General features: G+C 38.0%; 1 protein-coding gene across 1 annotated transcript in view; it reads right to left on the bottom strand.

Annotated features, from left to right (window-relative positions):
- The window catches only part of btbd7 (BTB (POZ) domain containing 7), an 80,258-nt gene that overhangs the window by 37,549 nt on the left and 26,824 nt on the right, over positions 1-15,885 (bottom strand). The window contains exons 2-3 of the mRNA XM_077219440.1: positions 7,462-7,678; positions 5,137-6,261 (exon numbers count right to left, since the gene is read on the bottom strand). Of these exons, the coding sequence (XP_077075555.1) occupies positions 5,137-6,261; positions 7,462-7,543 (1,207 nt within the window). The 5' untranslated portion in view covers positions 7,544-7,678. The remainder of the gene's footprint in view (positions 1-5,136; positions 6,262-7,461; positions 7,679-15,885) is intronic.

The raw sequence follows: 15,885 nt of genomic DNA, 5'->3' as shown, positions 1-15,885 counted from the left end.
GCTGCAAAGATTAAGTTGACGATCGCCATCTCCTAGTGGACGCGCATATATAGAGAGAAATGCAAATCATGGACTACATAATCAGAAGGTATAGGCTAGCCTTTTTCTTTTCGTTTTGAATTGTTTCGTTTAAAGAAATTGACGATTGATATCTCCGTGGTTAACGCGCGTATAGAGAGAAATGCACATCCTGGATTAATCAGAGAGTATGCTGCCTATATTTATTTTCCTTTTGAATTGTTTCGTTTAAAGAAATTGACGAATAGCCATCTCCATAGTGAACGATAGAGAGAAATGCACATCATGGATTAAATAATCAGAGAGTAGGCTAGCCTATTTCTTTTCGTTTTGAATAGTTTCGTTTAATTTGATGATCGCCATTTCCGTATGAACGCGCATAGAGAGAAATGCACATCATGGATTAAATAATCGTCGAGTGGCCTATTTCTTTTCGTTTTGAATTGTTTCGTTTAATGAAATTTCAAGCTTTATTTAGATATCTGTCATGTCTGTGAGATATACACTGAGTTTCGGTTAATTTATGATGAGATTTCAATGCAAGTGACCGCGGTGCGCCAGCGCACGATCATGTCATGATTATGTTGTCTGCTATATTTGATTCTTATTTATTATTGGTTGATAAAAAAAAATAATATTAAAATTAGGATACAATTTATACAAAACGAAATTCACTTTAAAGAAAGGCCTTTTACGAAATGAAACTTAATTAAGTGGTCAATGTCTGACTCCCGATGCATCCCATCTTACTCGTGCTGTTCAGTTTTCATTATCAACGTAAAAAAAAATAACATTATAATATTTTAACAAATATAAACGATTGTGCTTATTTAATGAACTCGGGGCAAAATGCATCCTCGCCGCACTGAGTGGGTGGTTGTTTCGGAGATGCGACATTAGGTTAGAGGTGTTTCCATCTCTCGCGGTCACCTTTTTTATTGCAACATTTACAAATTGCCTAGTCAGTATTTACCGCCTCTCCCTTCTCTCTCTCTCTCTCTTTCTCCTCCACACTGTCACTTGATGACAACTACATAAGCATTTTTAGGCATTGAATGAATTATATTTATTTATTATATATAAGTGCCGGTAATGACGGTATTGAAACTGATACCGTTGCTATTTTAAGACCCCGCGGTATACGATATTACCGAAATACCGCCCAACCCTGCTTCTATGTCCCAATCTTGCATCACTACTGATAACGGGGCAAATATTGTTGAGGCCATAAGGGGGCTCAAATGGCCATGGCTAAACTGTTTTGGCCATAACTTGAATGTGGCAGTGAATTATTCACTACAGAAGGAAAAGGCAAGAACTGAGTGTGCTTTTGGTATCTGTCGTGCAATTAATGGAGCATTCTCTCACAGCTGGCAAAGTCGACGAGAGCTCCGCAAGGCGCAGGAACAGCTCAATCTACCTCAAACTATGCTGGTAACGGTAAGTCAACGAACAAATCTTAATTTTGTTGGTTTAATAAAAAAAAAATGAATCCAAGCCTAATCCTAATAATAATAATAGTAGACCACTGAAAATAAGGAAAACTTTAATAGCTAAAAGGAGAGGAGAATTAATAATAATACAAATAAGAATTTGCATTCTTATTATTACTGTTATTATTATTACTTATATTAATTAATTATATTATTATTATTATTATCATTGCAGGATTGTGCAACTCGTTGGGGATCAATGTATGCAATGGTGGTAAAAATCCTGGAACAACTCCCTGCAATCAAATGGGTTTTTGCTGATGACAAGAGCTGTCGCACACTCCCAAACGTAACTTGGCAGGACACTGCTGTACTTGAGGCTGTCAAAGATGGTTTGAAGCCTGTCGCAGAATTTACTGATATTTTATCAGATGAGAATTACGTGACAGTCTCATCTCTGCTGCCCATGCTGCATCACATGAAGGATATCCTGATGGAGGAGGAGACGGATGTAAAGATGACGGCAGAAATTAAAAAGGGAATCTTAGATAAACTTGAATCGAAATATGACGACAACAGACTTCAGTTGATGCGCAAAGCCACCCTCCTTGACCCACGCTATAAGGGGGATCATATCGATGCCGAACACCTTGATGAGATCAAAAGTCAGCTTGAGGTTGAGATGGTTGCATTCTCAAAAGACACAATCAAGACACCTGTACGCATTAGAGTGGAGGAGGAGGATGAAACAGAAGTAGCGGGTGCAGCAGCTGAAGTAGAGCCGGCTAAAAGGGCCAAAACACTAGGACATCTTCTGGGCAGAGTGAAGCAGGGTATGTCCACCACAATCCCCGCATACCAGCGAGCAAAATCAGAGCTCACATCCTATTTACAAGAGGAAGTTATTGATGGTGATGATAAGCAACTGGAATGGTGGGGAAAAAACTTAAGCCGCTTTCCTTTAATGGCAAACATGGCTAGAAAATACCTGTGAATTACCGCAACCAGCACTCCATCAGAGCGCGTGTTCAGTGCAGGGGTAACATAGTTACTCCCCACCGCAACCTTCTCAAACCAGAGAGAGTAAAGCAGCTTGTTTTCTTAGCTAGAAATCTGTAGACATAGATACCTGAATGGCATAAAACAGTTAATTGTTTCTGGCCTTGTGGTTGTTTTAGGAATAAGTTTATTCAAGAACATTTGAGGTAATTTAATTATTTTGCTCTTTCTTTTTTTGTCATTTTTTATTAAAGCCTATTTTTTTATTTGCAATAGACAGATAGTATTTCTTTTTTTGTCATTTTTTATTAAAGCCTATTTTTTTATTTGCAATAGACTGATAGTATTTCTCTTTTATAGGATACTTTGTCTGCTGATATTTAAGTATTTCACTGCACTTTATTTACTCTGAACGGCCAACTATGTACAATATTTCGTGTTACAGCAAGTCGTATTCGTAAGAAGTCATCGTTAAATTGTTTGAAATAAAGCTGATCTATTGTTGACTGATTGTTGTGTGTTCGGACTTCGGACCTATTAGACTGTTATTAGCCAATAGCCTATCATTTTAATTACACAATTATATTAATATCAATTTGTTATTGTATTACTAGCCTATTAGTATCAATAAAATTGTATGTTTAGGCTATGTGATATGCAAAGAAAACGCAATACAATATCCCAACGATAATGCGATCACGAAGAACCACACATGGAGATTATTAAACTATAATAATCTCCGTGGCTCATGACATGACTCATGTGAAATTGTGAATATAGGCTATCTATCCTTGCGATTCAATTTTGAAATTATATGTAGGCCTAGTTTTTTATTTTATTTAAACATTTTAACTAGAGTAGGCCTAATTCTCATTTTTAAAACTCTAATGTGTGTGGTGTTGCAAGCGTCGGTCAGGCTTTGCGGTGATGTTAATGTGAACAATAGGCTAGGGCAAATTAATTGTAGCCTAATTCATTTATTAATAAAAACAATAATAATAATGATACTATTTTTATTTATTTAATAATTCAAATAAAATATTTAATACATTCATGGGAAACGAGCCAAATATCGTCTTGAAATCTTCAGAGGCAACAGCCATCGGCGAGATCTCTGACTATCGTCGATACACGATACTATCATCTATCGGCACAACACTATTTTCCACTCTTAAACTCTAGCATAAAACATATTGAATGTACTTAACAAATAAGTGGCTATACATAAACCTTTTAAACATGTAATAGACAGTCCCTCCACAAAAACGCGATTATGCGATCGCATGATTTAGTGCATAATAAGTCCGCATATTTATGCGGGGGCTACATTTTTTCAAATACGCCGCATAAATTGCCGATTTCCGCACAAAATATGCAGGGCTTGCATGATTTCATAATTCCCTCATTTTTGTTGCAAAAAAGTATTTTCTTTATATACATATCTTAGCAGAAAGTTGAAAAATGTTGTGTTTGCTTCACACAAGAGCAGCCATTTCCCCCTGTTGCCATGGGAACGTTATGAAGAGATGTAATTACGCGACGTGAACATCATCGAAAAGCTGTAAAACAGGAGCACACTTTATTTTTTTATTTTTTATTTATTCATTTTTACAGAAGTTGTAGCATATTCCTTTTGTAAAGCTACAGAACTTGTTTGACTCAATGTTTTGTAAGTTTGATGTTTTTATTTAAGTCTGAAATAAAACAAGATGAGAACTGAAATATTCCAGCACTTTCTGTGAGGTAGTATGCTTGCTTATCATAGGAAGTAATAAGAAATGACTCTTTACAAGAGTCTTTAGTAGCCTAGTGAGAACAGGGTGTTGGGGAATCACTTTTTTTCTCTCTTTTTCATCAAACCGCAGTTTTTGCAAGTTCCCGCAATTTCATCACATAAAATTGCATAAATATCCTGCATATTCCATCGCATTTTTTAAGAAAACGGGCCGCATAATCAAGGATTTTTGCCCGCAACAATCACAAAACAACTCCGCGTTTTCCTTGAAGGACTGAATAGAGAGAAATATCAAACCTCATCAAAAAGGCATACAAAATATCAAGATGCTTGAGCTATATCACAGAGCCTAAGCAATGAGCACAGCCCAACCAATAAGAACTGGCTTAATAAAGTCATTTTTAGAAACTACAGACTCAGGACATTATACATAAATCAATAGCTGAACCTTGCAGTAAACATTGACAATAAGAAATGAGAAATTTAAATCTAAAATGCAAGTGTTGAGGTGGGTGACCTATTCCTCTACCCCCTACCATACATACACTAAGTAAATAGTGTTTAATATAGGGCTTCTTCAGAAAGTCGGCCCTGAAGCAGATTAATGTCACTTTGATCATTATTAACTATACTCCTAACAGGACCAATTCTGCATTCCTTAGAAACCCTGTTTCCCCAAGTAATATAAATATAAGCAGAATTGAATGAGGGTATTAAGAGGAGAGCAGAGTTTGCAGTACATCGTTGTTGGGTACATATGGGAGTCTCTCACAAACAGTAATCCCAACATGAGGCGAATAAACTAAAGCAACCCCACCCTGTTCTTCAGGTCATCCCTTGACAGCTTGTGAACGAATCAAGCAGTAAACAAAGCTGGGTGATTGTGAAGCAATGAGAGGAAACAAAAGAGAAAGACTAGAAATAATGGATAAAAGAGAAGCAAAGACTTACCTTGAGCAAGCATGCTGAACTCCAAGAAGAGGGCAATGTGGTAGAGCTCCATGGCCTCTTCGGCTCGGCTCATGAACCCTCTCCCAGCCACCAGCGCCTGAACTTCACCAAGACTGCCTTCGGAAGGGCTCCCACGCAGCACCAGCGAAAGGTCAACCGCATCTGTGTACATGCAGTGCAAGACCACTCTGGCATATTTCTTGGGAATTATGGATTCGTCAAGGATAATACGGGTGGGGGTTTGTAGAGTGCGCTCAGTGATCTCCTCACCCGAGCGGATGCGTCTTTGCAGAAGATTGCGGAAGAAGGGTGAGCGCGCCGAGAGCACTGCCTTATGGGCCCTTAGCTCCTCATCAGGCAAGCTGTGGCTCACCCCTGCATTTCCACTTCCCATGCCACTAGGAGAAGGTCCACCTGCTCCGAAGGCCTCCACCAGCTCAGAGTCCGAGGAAAAGCTCAGCAGCGAGTCAAAATACGGCATGTGCTCAAAGAGGTTTCGCATGTCGGCTTCTAAGGTGTTGGGCGTACCGAACTCCTCGCTCAGTCTCACCAGCACATCCACGTTCTGCAACCTCACGTCCTCCGAGCCGAGCTCACCTGTGTAGAGGTAATGCAGCAACGAGGAGAACATGGGCGCATCCATGCCCACAGTCCCAACGTCCAACAACACCTCAGCCCCATAACCCGGTGACGAAGAAAGCAAGGTTTTGAAGAACGGGCAGCGGGCGGCCAGAACAGCACGGTGTGCTGGGAAGCAGGAATCCTGGAAGATCAGGTCCACGTCGGTGCAGTACTTGTGCTGATAAAGGGTGGCCAAATCACGCTGCAGTGTGCGAGCTTCGGGCCGGGCCAGACCCGCCTGTAGACTGAGCTCTTTGAGTGCCGCTGTGCCCTCATACTCCTCCACCAGGGCGTTGACATCACGCACATCCCACCCCGAGAGGAGCTCGCGCATCTGTCGCGCATGGTCGGCCGAACGACTGGACTTGCGTCGCTTAATGAACCTCCTCTTGAGCGTAGCCAAACCGGAGCTCTTTTTCTTCTTGTCCTGATGTTTTTCAGGGCCATGTTCTAGGCTGTAGAGCTTGGACTCGCCGCCATAACCCTGTGGTGCATAGGAGGCGCCTGGTGACAAAAAAGAAACACGCCATGTAAGCTTTGTCAGCAGGAAAATGTGCATTCTGAGGTCTGCCTATGTTACAATTAAAGTTTATTCCAAATAAATGCAACACCACAGAGCTTTCCTTTTTTGCAAGTGCTTTAGAACAATTCTGAAATGCACTTGACTTTTAATAACATAAGACTGATGGAGAAAATTGAACACAATAAGAGTAACATTTTTTTATTGAACTCAGATTCAAAGAATTGTCTCTTTATAACAGACATCCATTAGGACTAGACAAAAAAAAAAAGAAAGAAAACGAAATATGCTATTTTTTGAAGACATTTTGAAAATTAAAACAAATTCAAAAAGTTGTTTTTTTTAAATAGTGCATGCAAGAGATCACTACTTGGCGTAAAGGAAAAAGGAAAGTATGCATCCCCAAACCACTTAATGTGTACTTTTAACTTTCCCCCCTCTAAATCACTAAATTTTCACCTGCCAAAAAAGGAAACTATGAAGTCATCTAATGTCCTCCCCAGCAAGGCTAATATCTCCCTGACGACACTTTACGTCTCAATCCAATGTTCCATTTCTCATTGTAGGCCCACTGTCATGCATGGCTTAGCATTTTGAAAGCACCATTACTTTACTGATCTCACAGACAGCAAAGACATGAAAATATTCACATCAGAATATGCCATTAGAGCCAGACTCTGTGGGATACTGAAAGGGGGGGGAAAGTAAATAAATAAATAAAACCACACGAAGCAACTGCTGACAGTTGTGATACAATTTCCAAGCCTTTAAATTCATACAGACAAGATGTTACAGTGAAAGAATATGAAGACTGGTGAAGTCAATGTAATGAGATTACTTTTCTCTGTACTGATGAACTGTTTCGAAACATGATCATTGAATTTTTTGTTGTTGTTGGGGTTTTTTTAACAAAAACAATGTAGAACTATTTTATATTCTAGTCAAAGAGGAACTTCTGTCTTTGAGAGAGATTTCCTTTTCTTGTAATTGAAAAACACATCATCATATTGCAAGGTGATTTGAGAAGTTTAGGTCTCGATTCCCGCTGACATATGCATTCGGACAGCCAAAAAAAGATGTAATAGTGCTCAGGCTGTCCGACCTTTTAAATTGTCATCGATCACAGTAGTTGCTAAACTACGAAGGACAAATATCTCTGTAACAGCATTCATATGAGAGTTTACCTATGAAGGTCTGCTGGGTCTGTGGGTTACCCCCGAATCGAGGGGAGCACGAGTGAGGGTAGCTGGAGGCATTCACACCCATCCTCTCCCCCCTTCTTCCTGCTCTTAGTCACCCTGCTGGATCATTCCGTTCGAGCGTCGACGCACTGAGTAGCTCACCGCTCCACTCAACAAGACCTACATGAATGTGACGACACTGCACCGATTTCTGTCATTCCTGGGCAAGAGAGAGAGGAAGGGGGAGAGTTAATACATAAAAAGTCAACAAGATAGTCATGAAATTTGGGCAAGCAAAAAAAAACAATTTATATTATAGCAATAATAACTGTTATTAAATTGCAATAAAATAATTTAAAAATATATTACCCATTTCTAAAAAAATATTTCTTATTCAAAATATAAGGAAAAGTGCAAATGTAAAATTGAATTGTTCTTGTTCAAATCTGAAAAGAAGAAACAAAATAAACAATGCAACCAAAATCAAACTGACTACATAGGAAGAGCTTTGATGTTTACTTCTGCTCTTGAAGGCCATTACAATACTGCTGGAGGATTCTGACTTATTCAAACCCTCCCACTGATGTCATGCTAATGCAATCTGACACAGAGGCACAACTGGCTTGTTTACTCAAGCTAAACAATGTCTACAGTACTTCATGTCTCTTTTCAGTTCTCTGTAATCTCCAAACTTTGGCCTATTGACCTTGCTTTGGCCTTCAGCGCTCAACCCTGCAAGTTCACACAATCGGCACAACACAATTTCTAGAAAGCCAGATAGCTTCCTTTGAACTGACCAGTCAACAAACTGAATGCTGTTAATTCCTTGCCAACTTGTGTATTTTCTTGGAGAGGTGGAAGACTGGGTGTTTTCTTTATCCAGATGAAGAGCTATTGCTCCATCCAGATATTTGTGTTTCACATTACATTTCAAATTTGCGCTGCTGGAAGCTCCTCAAAAGGGGAATCCATAACAGTTTGGGGGAGACAAACGCTTTACATACCAATTTGTAACATTGAGAGTGAGGTGCAGAGTGAAGCATTTCCCCGGCTGAGCCAAGCAGAAAGCCTACGGAGACCAAAAATAATCATCTTTACTTTTAACTATACAGATAAGCCAAGCAGATGTCCACTGCAAGTACGTTAGCCTGTGTTGTTTGTGAAATCCCCAGAGGTCAGAACGATCAAGACTCTTTTCCTCTAACAGGGTGTGAACGAAGCTGTCTACAGGGTAAATGCATTGCAATGTGCTTTCAGCTGATGGAAATCCAGTTCATATAAATGGTCAGTTGCACAGCAGCTCAACATTCCCCAGTCTGGCTAAAATAAAATGACTTCCTACTACGGGTGGGCGATATGACCAAATTCTTATTCCACGATATGAGAAATTGCATTTCACAATAAAGATATACACTGCTCGGACAAAAAGGTTGATGTTTGGATTTAAATAGGCAAATGCTTAGTAAGTGTCTATGGTTGGATCATTATTGCAGTGATTATTATGTTTCTAGCATGTTATATGTTTGGCAACAATTCTTCTAACCCTAATTGAGTGTGTAGCTTTTCATTACTTAACCATGTAGGAAGACGCATCATGTCCATATTTCAAGATGATAAAGTCAAGATTCATCCGGCTCAAATTGTGAAATGGTTGGGAGGGAGCATGAAAAATAATTTTCACACATTAATTGAAATTAATCAAAAGACTTTGGGATGTGATGAAGTAGACTTTACAGAGTGCTTGACTCTTGCATTGTCAATACAAGATCTTGACCAAAAATTGACATACTTCTTGATGGAAATAATTGTGATGTTATTTCCATAACAATAGGGAAGAAAAGACTATCACAACTTCCCTTTCAACAAAGTTTTCACCAAAAACAATTAGAAGTCAACTTCACAAAAAGGGGCTATCATTTAACTTTTTGATCTTTGTCCTTGAATATTTCCAATTTTGCAGATGTTTAAGGTTAAAACCTGTCCCTAGCCAATACTTTGTTTTGCAAAATGGCAGGTAATGTTGCTTATCTGCCAGCCACTGTGGCAGGCGACCCGGACAACATCTTGGATTGACTGACAAGAAATGAGGTTGCAGTGGTTTCAGCTTTGTCAACAGTATGGATTATTTATAACATGCGAAAAGAAAGCTCTGCAGGTTCACTTTATTTTGACATTGCCTGATTCTAAATATGTGTCTCTTCATAGAATACTATACAAAAAATAATAACAAGCAATGAAAAAGTATTTATTATTAATATTACAGCAATTAGTGTTTTAATTATTATTAATAATTAATAATCTATTGGTTTTCCTATCTTAATAACACCAAAAATAACAAAAATAATGGGGTACCCAAAAAAACTAGGGGTATGACGAGATCTTGTGCGACAAGATTTTGCAATATTAAAACATGATAATATTTCTCGTCGAGGTGAAAAGCTGTCCGTCTAGTGATATCAGCATGTTGGAGTTGAGTTTGTGGCAAAAACGTTTACAGTGCGTGCATTATATTGTTATATCTTTTAGTGCAAATAATAATTCATACTCAAAGTAGAACTGAAGTGGCATTCATTACAAGATAATTAGTTTAGGGCTGTTACTAATCCTCGATCAATATTGAGTGTTTGATTTAAAAAAAATATCTTTGACTGCAATTGACCTATGGCTAAGCCACGCCCCCTCCACTCACTCGGACAAACGGTCAACATTCGTGACAGGCGCTATATTTAGTTATTTTGAAGAGGAGTGAAAAGGCTACATGTTTTGCTAAAAAAAAATAAAAAAAATCACAAAGTTCCCAAGTTGTTTTGGTAGAAAGTTGTCAAAAATGTTGTGCTTTAATATGTAATTAATGGTTCATGATCAAATTAAATATGTACAGGTCTAAGCTGCATACGTTTCCAGGACAAGCCTTTTTACCATCTTTACCAAGAGTACCCCTCCGTTAGTTTGGTGCTACAGTATTTACATGAATCATTCAGCACAACACTGCTAACATTTATCTCGGTTATTTACAGATGCGTTAATGAAGCTAAGTGACATGATGTACAGCGCAGCTAGAAGCTAACGTTAACGTTTTCTAATGTTATGCTAACGTTAGTACCTTAGAACAGATGTAGACATCCTTGTTTAATTTATCCAAGTTTAGTTGGTGCTGTGGTCTACCGCATAACTTAATCCAGAGCAGACACTTATCTCGGTTGAGATGTGGCTTAATTTGGAAAGGGTAAAAAATACACACTGTCGCCCAGCCTCACGGGATACCTAGTGTCAGAGTTGCATGTACTCCATGCACACCGTTTGAACATTTTAAACTTAAAATGACAAGAAAAAACATAAAAAATGAATGAAAACTGATTAACTGCAATGCATTTCAATGGACGTGGAAGCAGAGAATGTCCGAGTGTATTGGGAGCTATGCGCACTGTGATTGGCTCATCGCATTTGGGGGCGTGGCTTATCCATAGGTCAATTTATAACCGGCATAACGAAGGGGCACATTCCACAGACGAGAATACATGAACCGCATTATTGGCCCTTTTTTAAGGCTGCAAAGTCTTGATTATGATCGGATTATCCAATTAGGTTACTCGTCAAAATAATCAACGAATTACTCGATAACCAAAATAATTGTTCATGACAGCCCTAGATCAAGGCTCCCACACACTCCATTAGGTAAAGTCTCGATTATCTTGATGGTTCTACAGATTATCTTATCTTATATTTTCCTGTGGAGTGAGGTGTTTTAAGTGTGATTGAATCTGCTCTGAAGAACATCGGGGCTGCACCGATCTCAAATTGGTGAATCAGAAATCTTGTTGAGTGTGGGAACCCTGAGGACAAACATGCGCACGCTCTGTGGCTTGTCATGTGGAATGAAACAATACCCATTCAGAAAGCGAGCTGACGGAAGCATAACACAACCTCGTCCAAACCTTTTCCTTTTATTCACTAAATTTTCTGTAAATATCAGCTATTAATCTGCATTTCTTCTTGCCCGTCGTCCGCCATGTTCGTTTACTAGATTTCCCATGTTTGCGGTCGGGACTGGTTGTTTGTGAATGGAATCTGTTAGTGTGTGGTGTGCTGTCTTGGTCACATCGCAGCACTCCACACACTATAAGAACAAAACCGTTAAATCTATGATTTTGTTTTTATCATCATGTTTGCGGTTCTCTCACATTTTGAAAATTAAAATATATATTTTAGTGTGGGCGAGCCTTTAATTAAAACATTTCAAAATGCACCTACATTGTTTTGCATTTTGTGACTTTCAGTCAAATAAAATACTTTTTTTCCCAGTCATATTTTCTCATTGAAGATTTAAAAAAACAAACAAAAAAACATTAAAATAGTCTCAATTTGTTTTCGTGAACCCAATATTGTGTATCGTCTTGCCTCGTGAGATAAGTGTATGAACTAAACCCTAATAATAATAATAATAATAATAATAATAGCTACTATTATTAAATAAGGGCATGACTAATAATAATAATAATAATAATAATAATAATAATAAACTACAGATGGGCATCGATTAATTTTTTTAATCTAGATTAATCTCACTGGAATCTTGGAATTAATCTAGATTAATCTAGATTAAAATGGCTCATTTGAATTCTGCCGAAGGCATTCAGAATATGTGTGCTACCCAAATAATGTCTAAAAGTAAGTCTTTGAGAATAGTTTGCCTCATGTAGGGATGTGAATTTCTGCCAAAAATGCCATTCGACAATAGAGGAGCAAAAGTCGAATATCGTTCAAAGAAAATTATAAAATAAATAAATAAAACGCACAATTACAATGACAGAAAGGGAGGCCAATTTCATCTTTAGAGATTTGTCATCAAACAAACTGTTTATTAATTGAACAAGTAACATGTTTTCGTCGTTTTTTTTTTTAAAACATAGTAACTTAGGCTAATTGGAAGAAGAAAAAAACAATAAGCACGATGTAGCTACAGTCCGTTTTTGCATCGCCAAACCAGATGCTCGTTAGATCAAAAAATAATGTCATATGTCATAATGATTTTATGTGAACCTGCCTTTACCGGCAAAAGCCCCATCCTTTTTAAACAAATTAGTTTCAATCAATGTAAACTATTCGTGTGACTATGCCCCTGCGCAATACACACACATTACCGCGGGATGGCGGGTGTTCATTTCATAAACTGTACACAATGGTAGCTTATTTATTTTGTAGCCTATAATTTAATGTATATGTCCAACGGATAATGTCATACTTTTTAGTAGTGCTATCTTGGCGTAATAATCTGTTTGGTTGCAAAATGTATTACCTGAAATGAAATGAAATGAAATCGAATGTATCGTCCTGTGGTATCATTCATTCACAGACAGCTTACGAAGATGTTCAACTAATAAACATCTTCATCGCTGGCAAAAAATATGATGCATTTGCAGATTTGCTTTCACTTGACTAAACTGTAGCTCTTGGTGTTCTTAAATCTTCCTGTTACGACTCCGTGTCGAGTGTGATTGAACGCGCTTCAGTGATTCAGTGCGTGAGGACTGAACAGAACTGATTCGCGAACTGATTTAGACAGATCTGCCAACTTGTTTGATGAAGTCTTTGAACAGAATCGACCCAAAAGAGTGATTCATTTGTAAATTGAGCATCGCTCATGCCCATAAAATACAGCGCGCTTGGAATAAACTCATTTAACAACATGTAAAGTAACGAGAGGAACGATCGCCCAACGTAACATGTAAAAGTATACACCTTGTGTCCCTGACAGGAAAATACCCTGCTGCGCAATTTGCGTGAAAATATAACGATATTCGAAAAAGCTATTTTATGATCCCAACCCAACTTTGAGAATAGATTAACGGCGATATTTTTTTTATCGCCCGATAAGATTCTCACATTAACGCAGCACGTTAACGCCGATAACGGCCCACCACTATAATAAACATAATAATATTAAACAAGAACAGGAAATCCAAACAGTGTCAATAAAATTAAAGTAAAGTAGACCAGAGAAGTTCAATGTCAAGGCTATTAAAAAGGAAATTTGATGCATTTTTCATATATTTTACCCTGCATATGTGAGTGGTCTCTGACATCCCGTGGGTCTTAATAAAAAAATCAGATGTGTTCACCTGTCTAACAGCTTATTTCACTGGTACTGTAAGCTGAAACAAGAGTCTAAATGTCACATCATTAACTAAAAAAAGAAAATGACAAGCTCCAGTCAAAAGAAAATCTTTAGAGAGTGAGGCATAAAGCTGAGCAAAAGTTTATCACACATTTCATCATTCCAGCAAAGCATAAACAGGCCACTGGAGAACACATCAAATTTACAATTACTGCGAATTCACAGCGACTCTGAACTTGACGAGCGTTGCTGAATTTGTATTCACTAAGCACAGCTGAACCCTCCATCAGGTGAAGTAGCACTGCATTGTGAGGTGTTTAATAAAGTTGCTTTAAAGAACTGAAAATGTAAGTCAAAGATAAGGCCTACATTGAGGGACAGAAGGCTCATTATAAACCCTCTGCAGTGAAAAATGATAATCACAGTGTCCGATGCAACAACTGTCTCTCAACATGAGTGACAGGAATGGAGAGGGAATAAATGAACAGTTCTTTAATACTGCAGAGCTCCAAAACAGGCGCTGACACAGACAACAGTTATGCAAGCAAGCAGGAGAGTGGAGCAGTTTTGCCACATTAGGCAAATCAATAGGGAGCCTCTTCACAGTTGCTGCAGGGGAAAGTATCAATAATGCACCTCAAGGTTTTCAAGCCTTCTAGGTATGCTTCCACCTAAAACGACATTTAAAGCTTCAGAAAGCCAACGTTTTCTTTTACTTGGATAAATCTATGAATCTAAAAAAGAGAGAGAGACCACAGAGTGAAACGGAGAAATGTGTGCCCTATGCGTCTGCAAACCTCAAACTGGGTCACATAAATCAGCCGGTGTACTCCATCAATTGCAAGAGGTGCTTTTCCTTGTGGCCTCTGACCAAGCTTCATTCTCAATCTTAAATCGACTTCAGTGGAAAAGGGAAATTGATCTTTGATCAATGTTTTTTTTCTCTCTGGTTTTGAAGGATCACAATAAGCTTGATAAAAGAAAGGTCAGCTTTAACAGAAGCACCTGTTTCAGATGGGCTGTCTAAACAGGCTCTTAATGTCTGAAACAGTCAAGCACTGCTTTTGAAACACTGTGATTTGTCTTCATATTGGGCTTTTCCTAAATGCTACGCAGAGAGAAGAGATTCGGTTGTTGTTCTTCAGCTTGACTATGTCTGATGACAGGGGCTTTCTGTGTGGATCCTACCCTTAAAAGGGCTGCCATCATCAATCCAACTGGGTGTGCCCCATATGGTGGGTGTTTGTGGACTCAGATTAAATCAGGCCCTGTGGTTAGAAATGAAGCAGGGCTGCAACGCTTATAAAAAGATGTTCTTTCAAAGTAAAACACTACACAAAACAACATAGCACACCATAAAAAGGGCATCAGACATTGCAACAGTGCCTTAAAGAAATATTCCAGGTTCAATACAAGTTAAGCTCAATCGACTTCATTTGTGGTGTCTTGACAATACTGTTGCCATTATGACAAACCTCAAACCTTAAAACAACCACAAAAATTACGCATGTGAATAATACACAATTTACCACACTTAAAAATGTGGGGTTGGTAAGATTTTTTTTAATGTATTTGAAAAAAGAAGTCTCTTATGCACATTTGATGTATTTATATATTTGATTAAAAATACAGTAAAAACTGTAATATTGGGAAATATAAATCTACAGGCTTTCATAGGAAACACAGGTATTAGGGAAGGTCTTGTTTAAGTTGTTACAACCTATTTACACATTGTGAATAAAAAAAGCAATTAATACATGAAAATTCTTACATATAGCCCATTTAATGTTGAAAACAAATTCTTCGATAAATAGAAATATATTCTAACTTTATAAATGTCTTTACTGCAACTTCAACAATTTATTGCATATTTGCTAAACAAAATGTATTTCTTTGAAAATCTTACTGACCCCAAACTTTTAAACAGTAGTTCTTTTACAAAACTGTGTCTCACAGTAACCAGTAACAAAGAAAAGGAACTAGTACAAATTATTTTTTGAGATAATAAACATAATGCTGACAACAAATGCTGTTGACTTTGCTTTATTTTTATTGAAGCCTGAATATTCCTTTAATCAAGCTTTACTCTTCCAAATTACAAAGCGGAATATTCCTGACCCAACAACAAACAGACATTGTGTGATGTATTCCTAGGTTCTTGTGCCATAACATGCACTAAATTCCACTGCCACACGTGAATGCCAATGACATCCAGTTTGCATGGTAGCATGAGGGTAAAGAGACTGTGTGAGAGAAAGTTAAATGTGTTTGGGGTACAACACTTTACCAGACCACTGAGCATAAGCAATGTC

The sequence above is a fragment of the Siphateles boraxobius genome, unplaced genomic scaffold (assembly GCF_051911475.1).
Source record: "Siphateles boraxobius isolate OS27281-9 unplaced genomic scaffold, OSU_SipBor_1 8, whole genome shotgun sequence".
NCBI lineage: Eukaryota > Metazoa > Chordata > Actinopteri > Cypriniformes > Leuciscidae > Siphateles > Siphateles boraxobius.
This window is presented reverse-complemented; position numbering and strand designations above follow the sequence as displayed.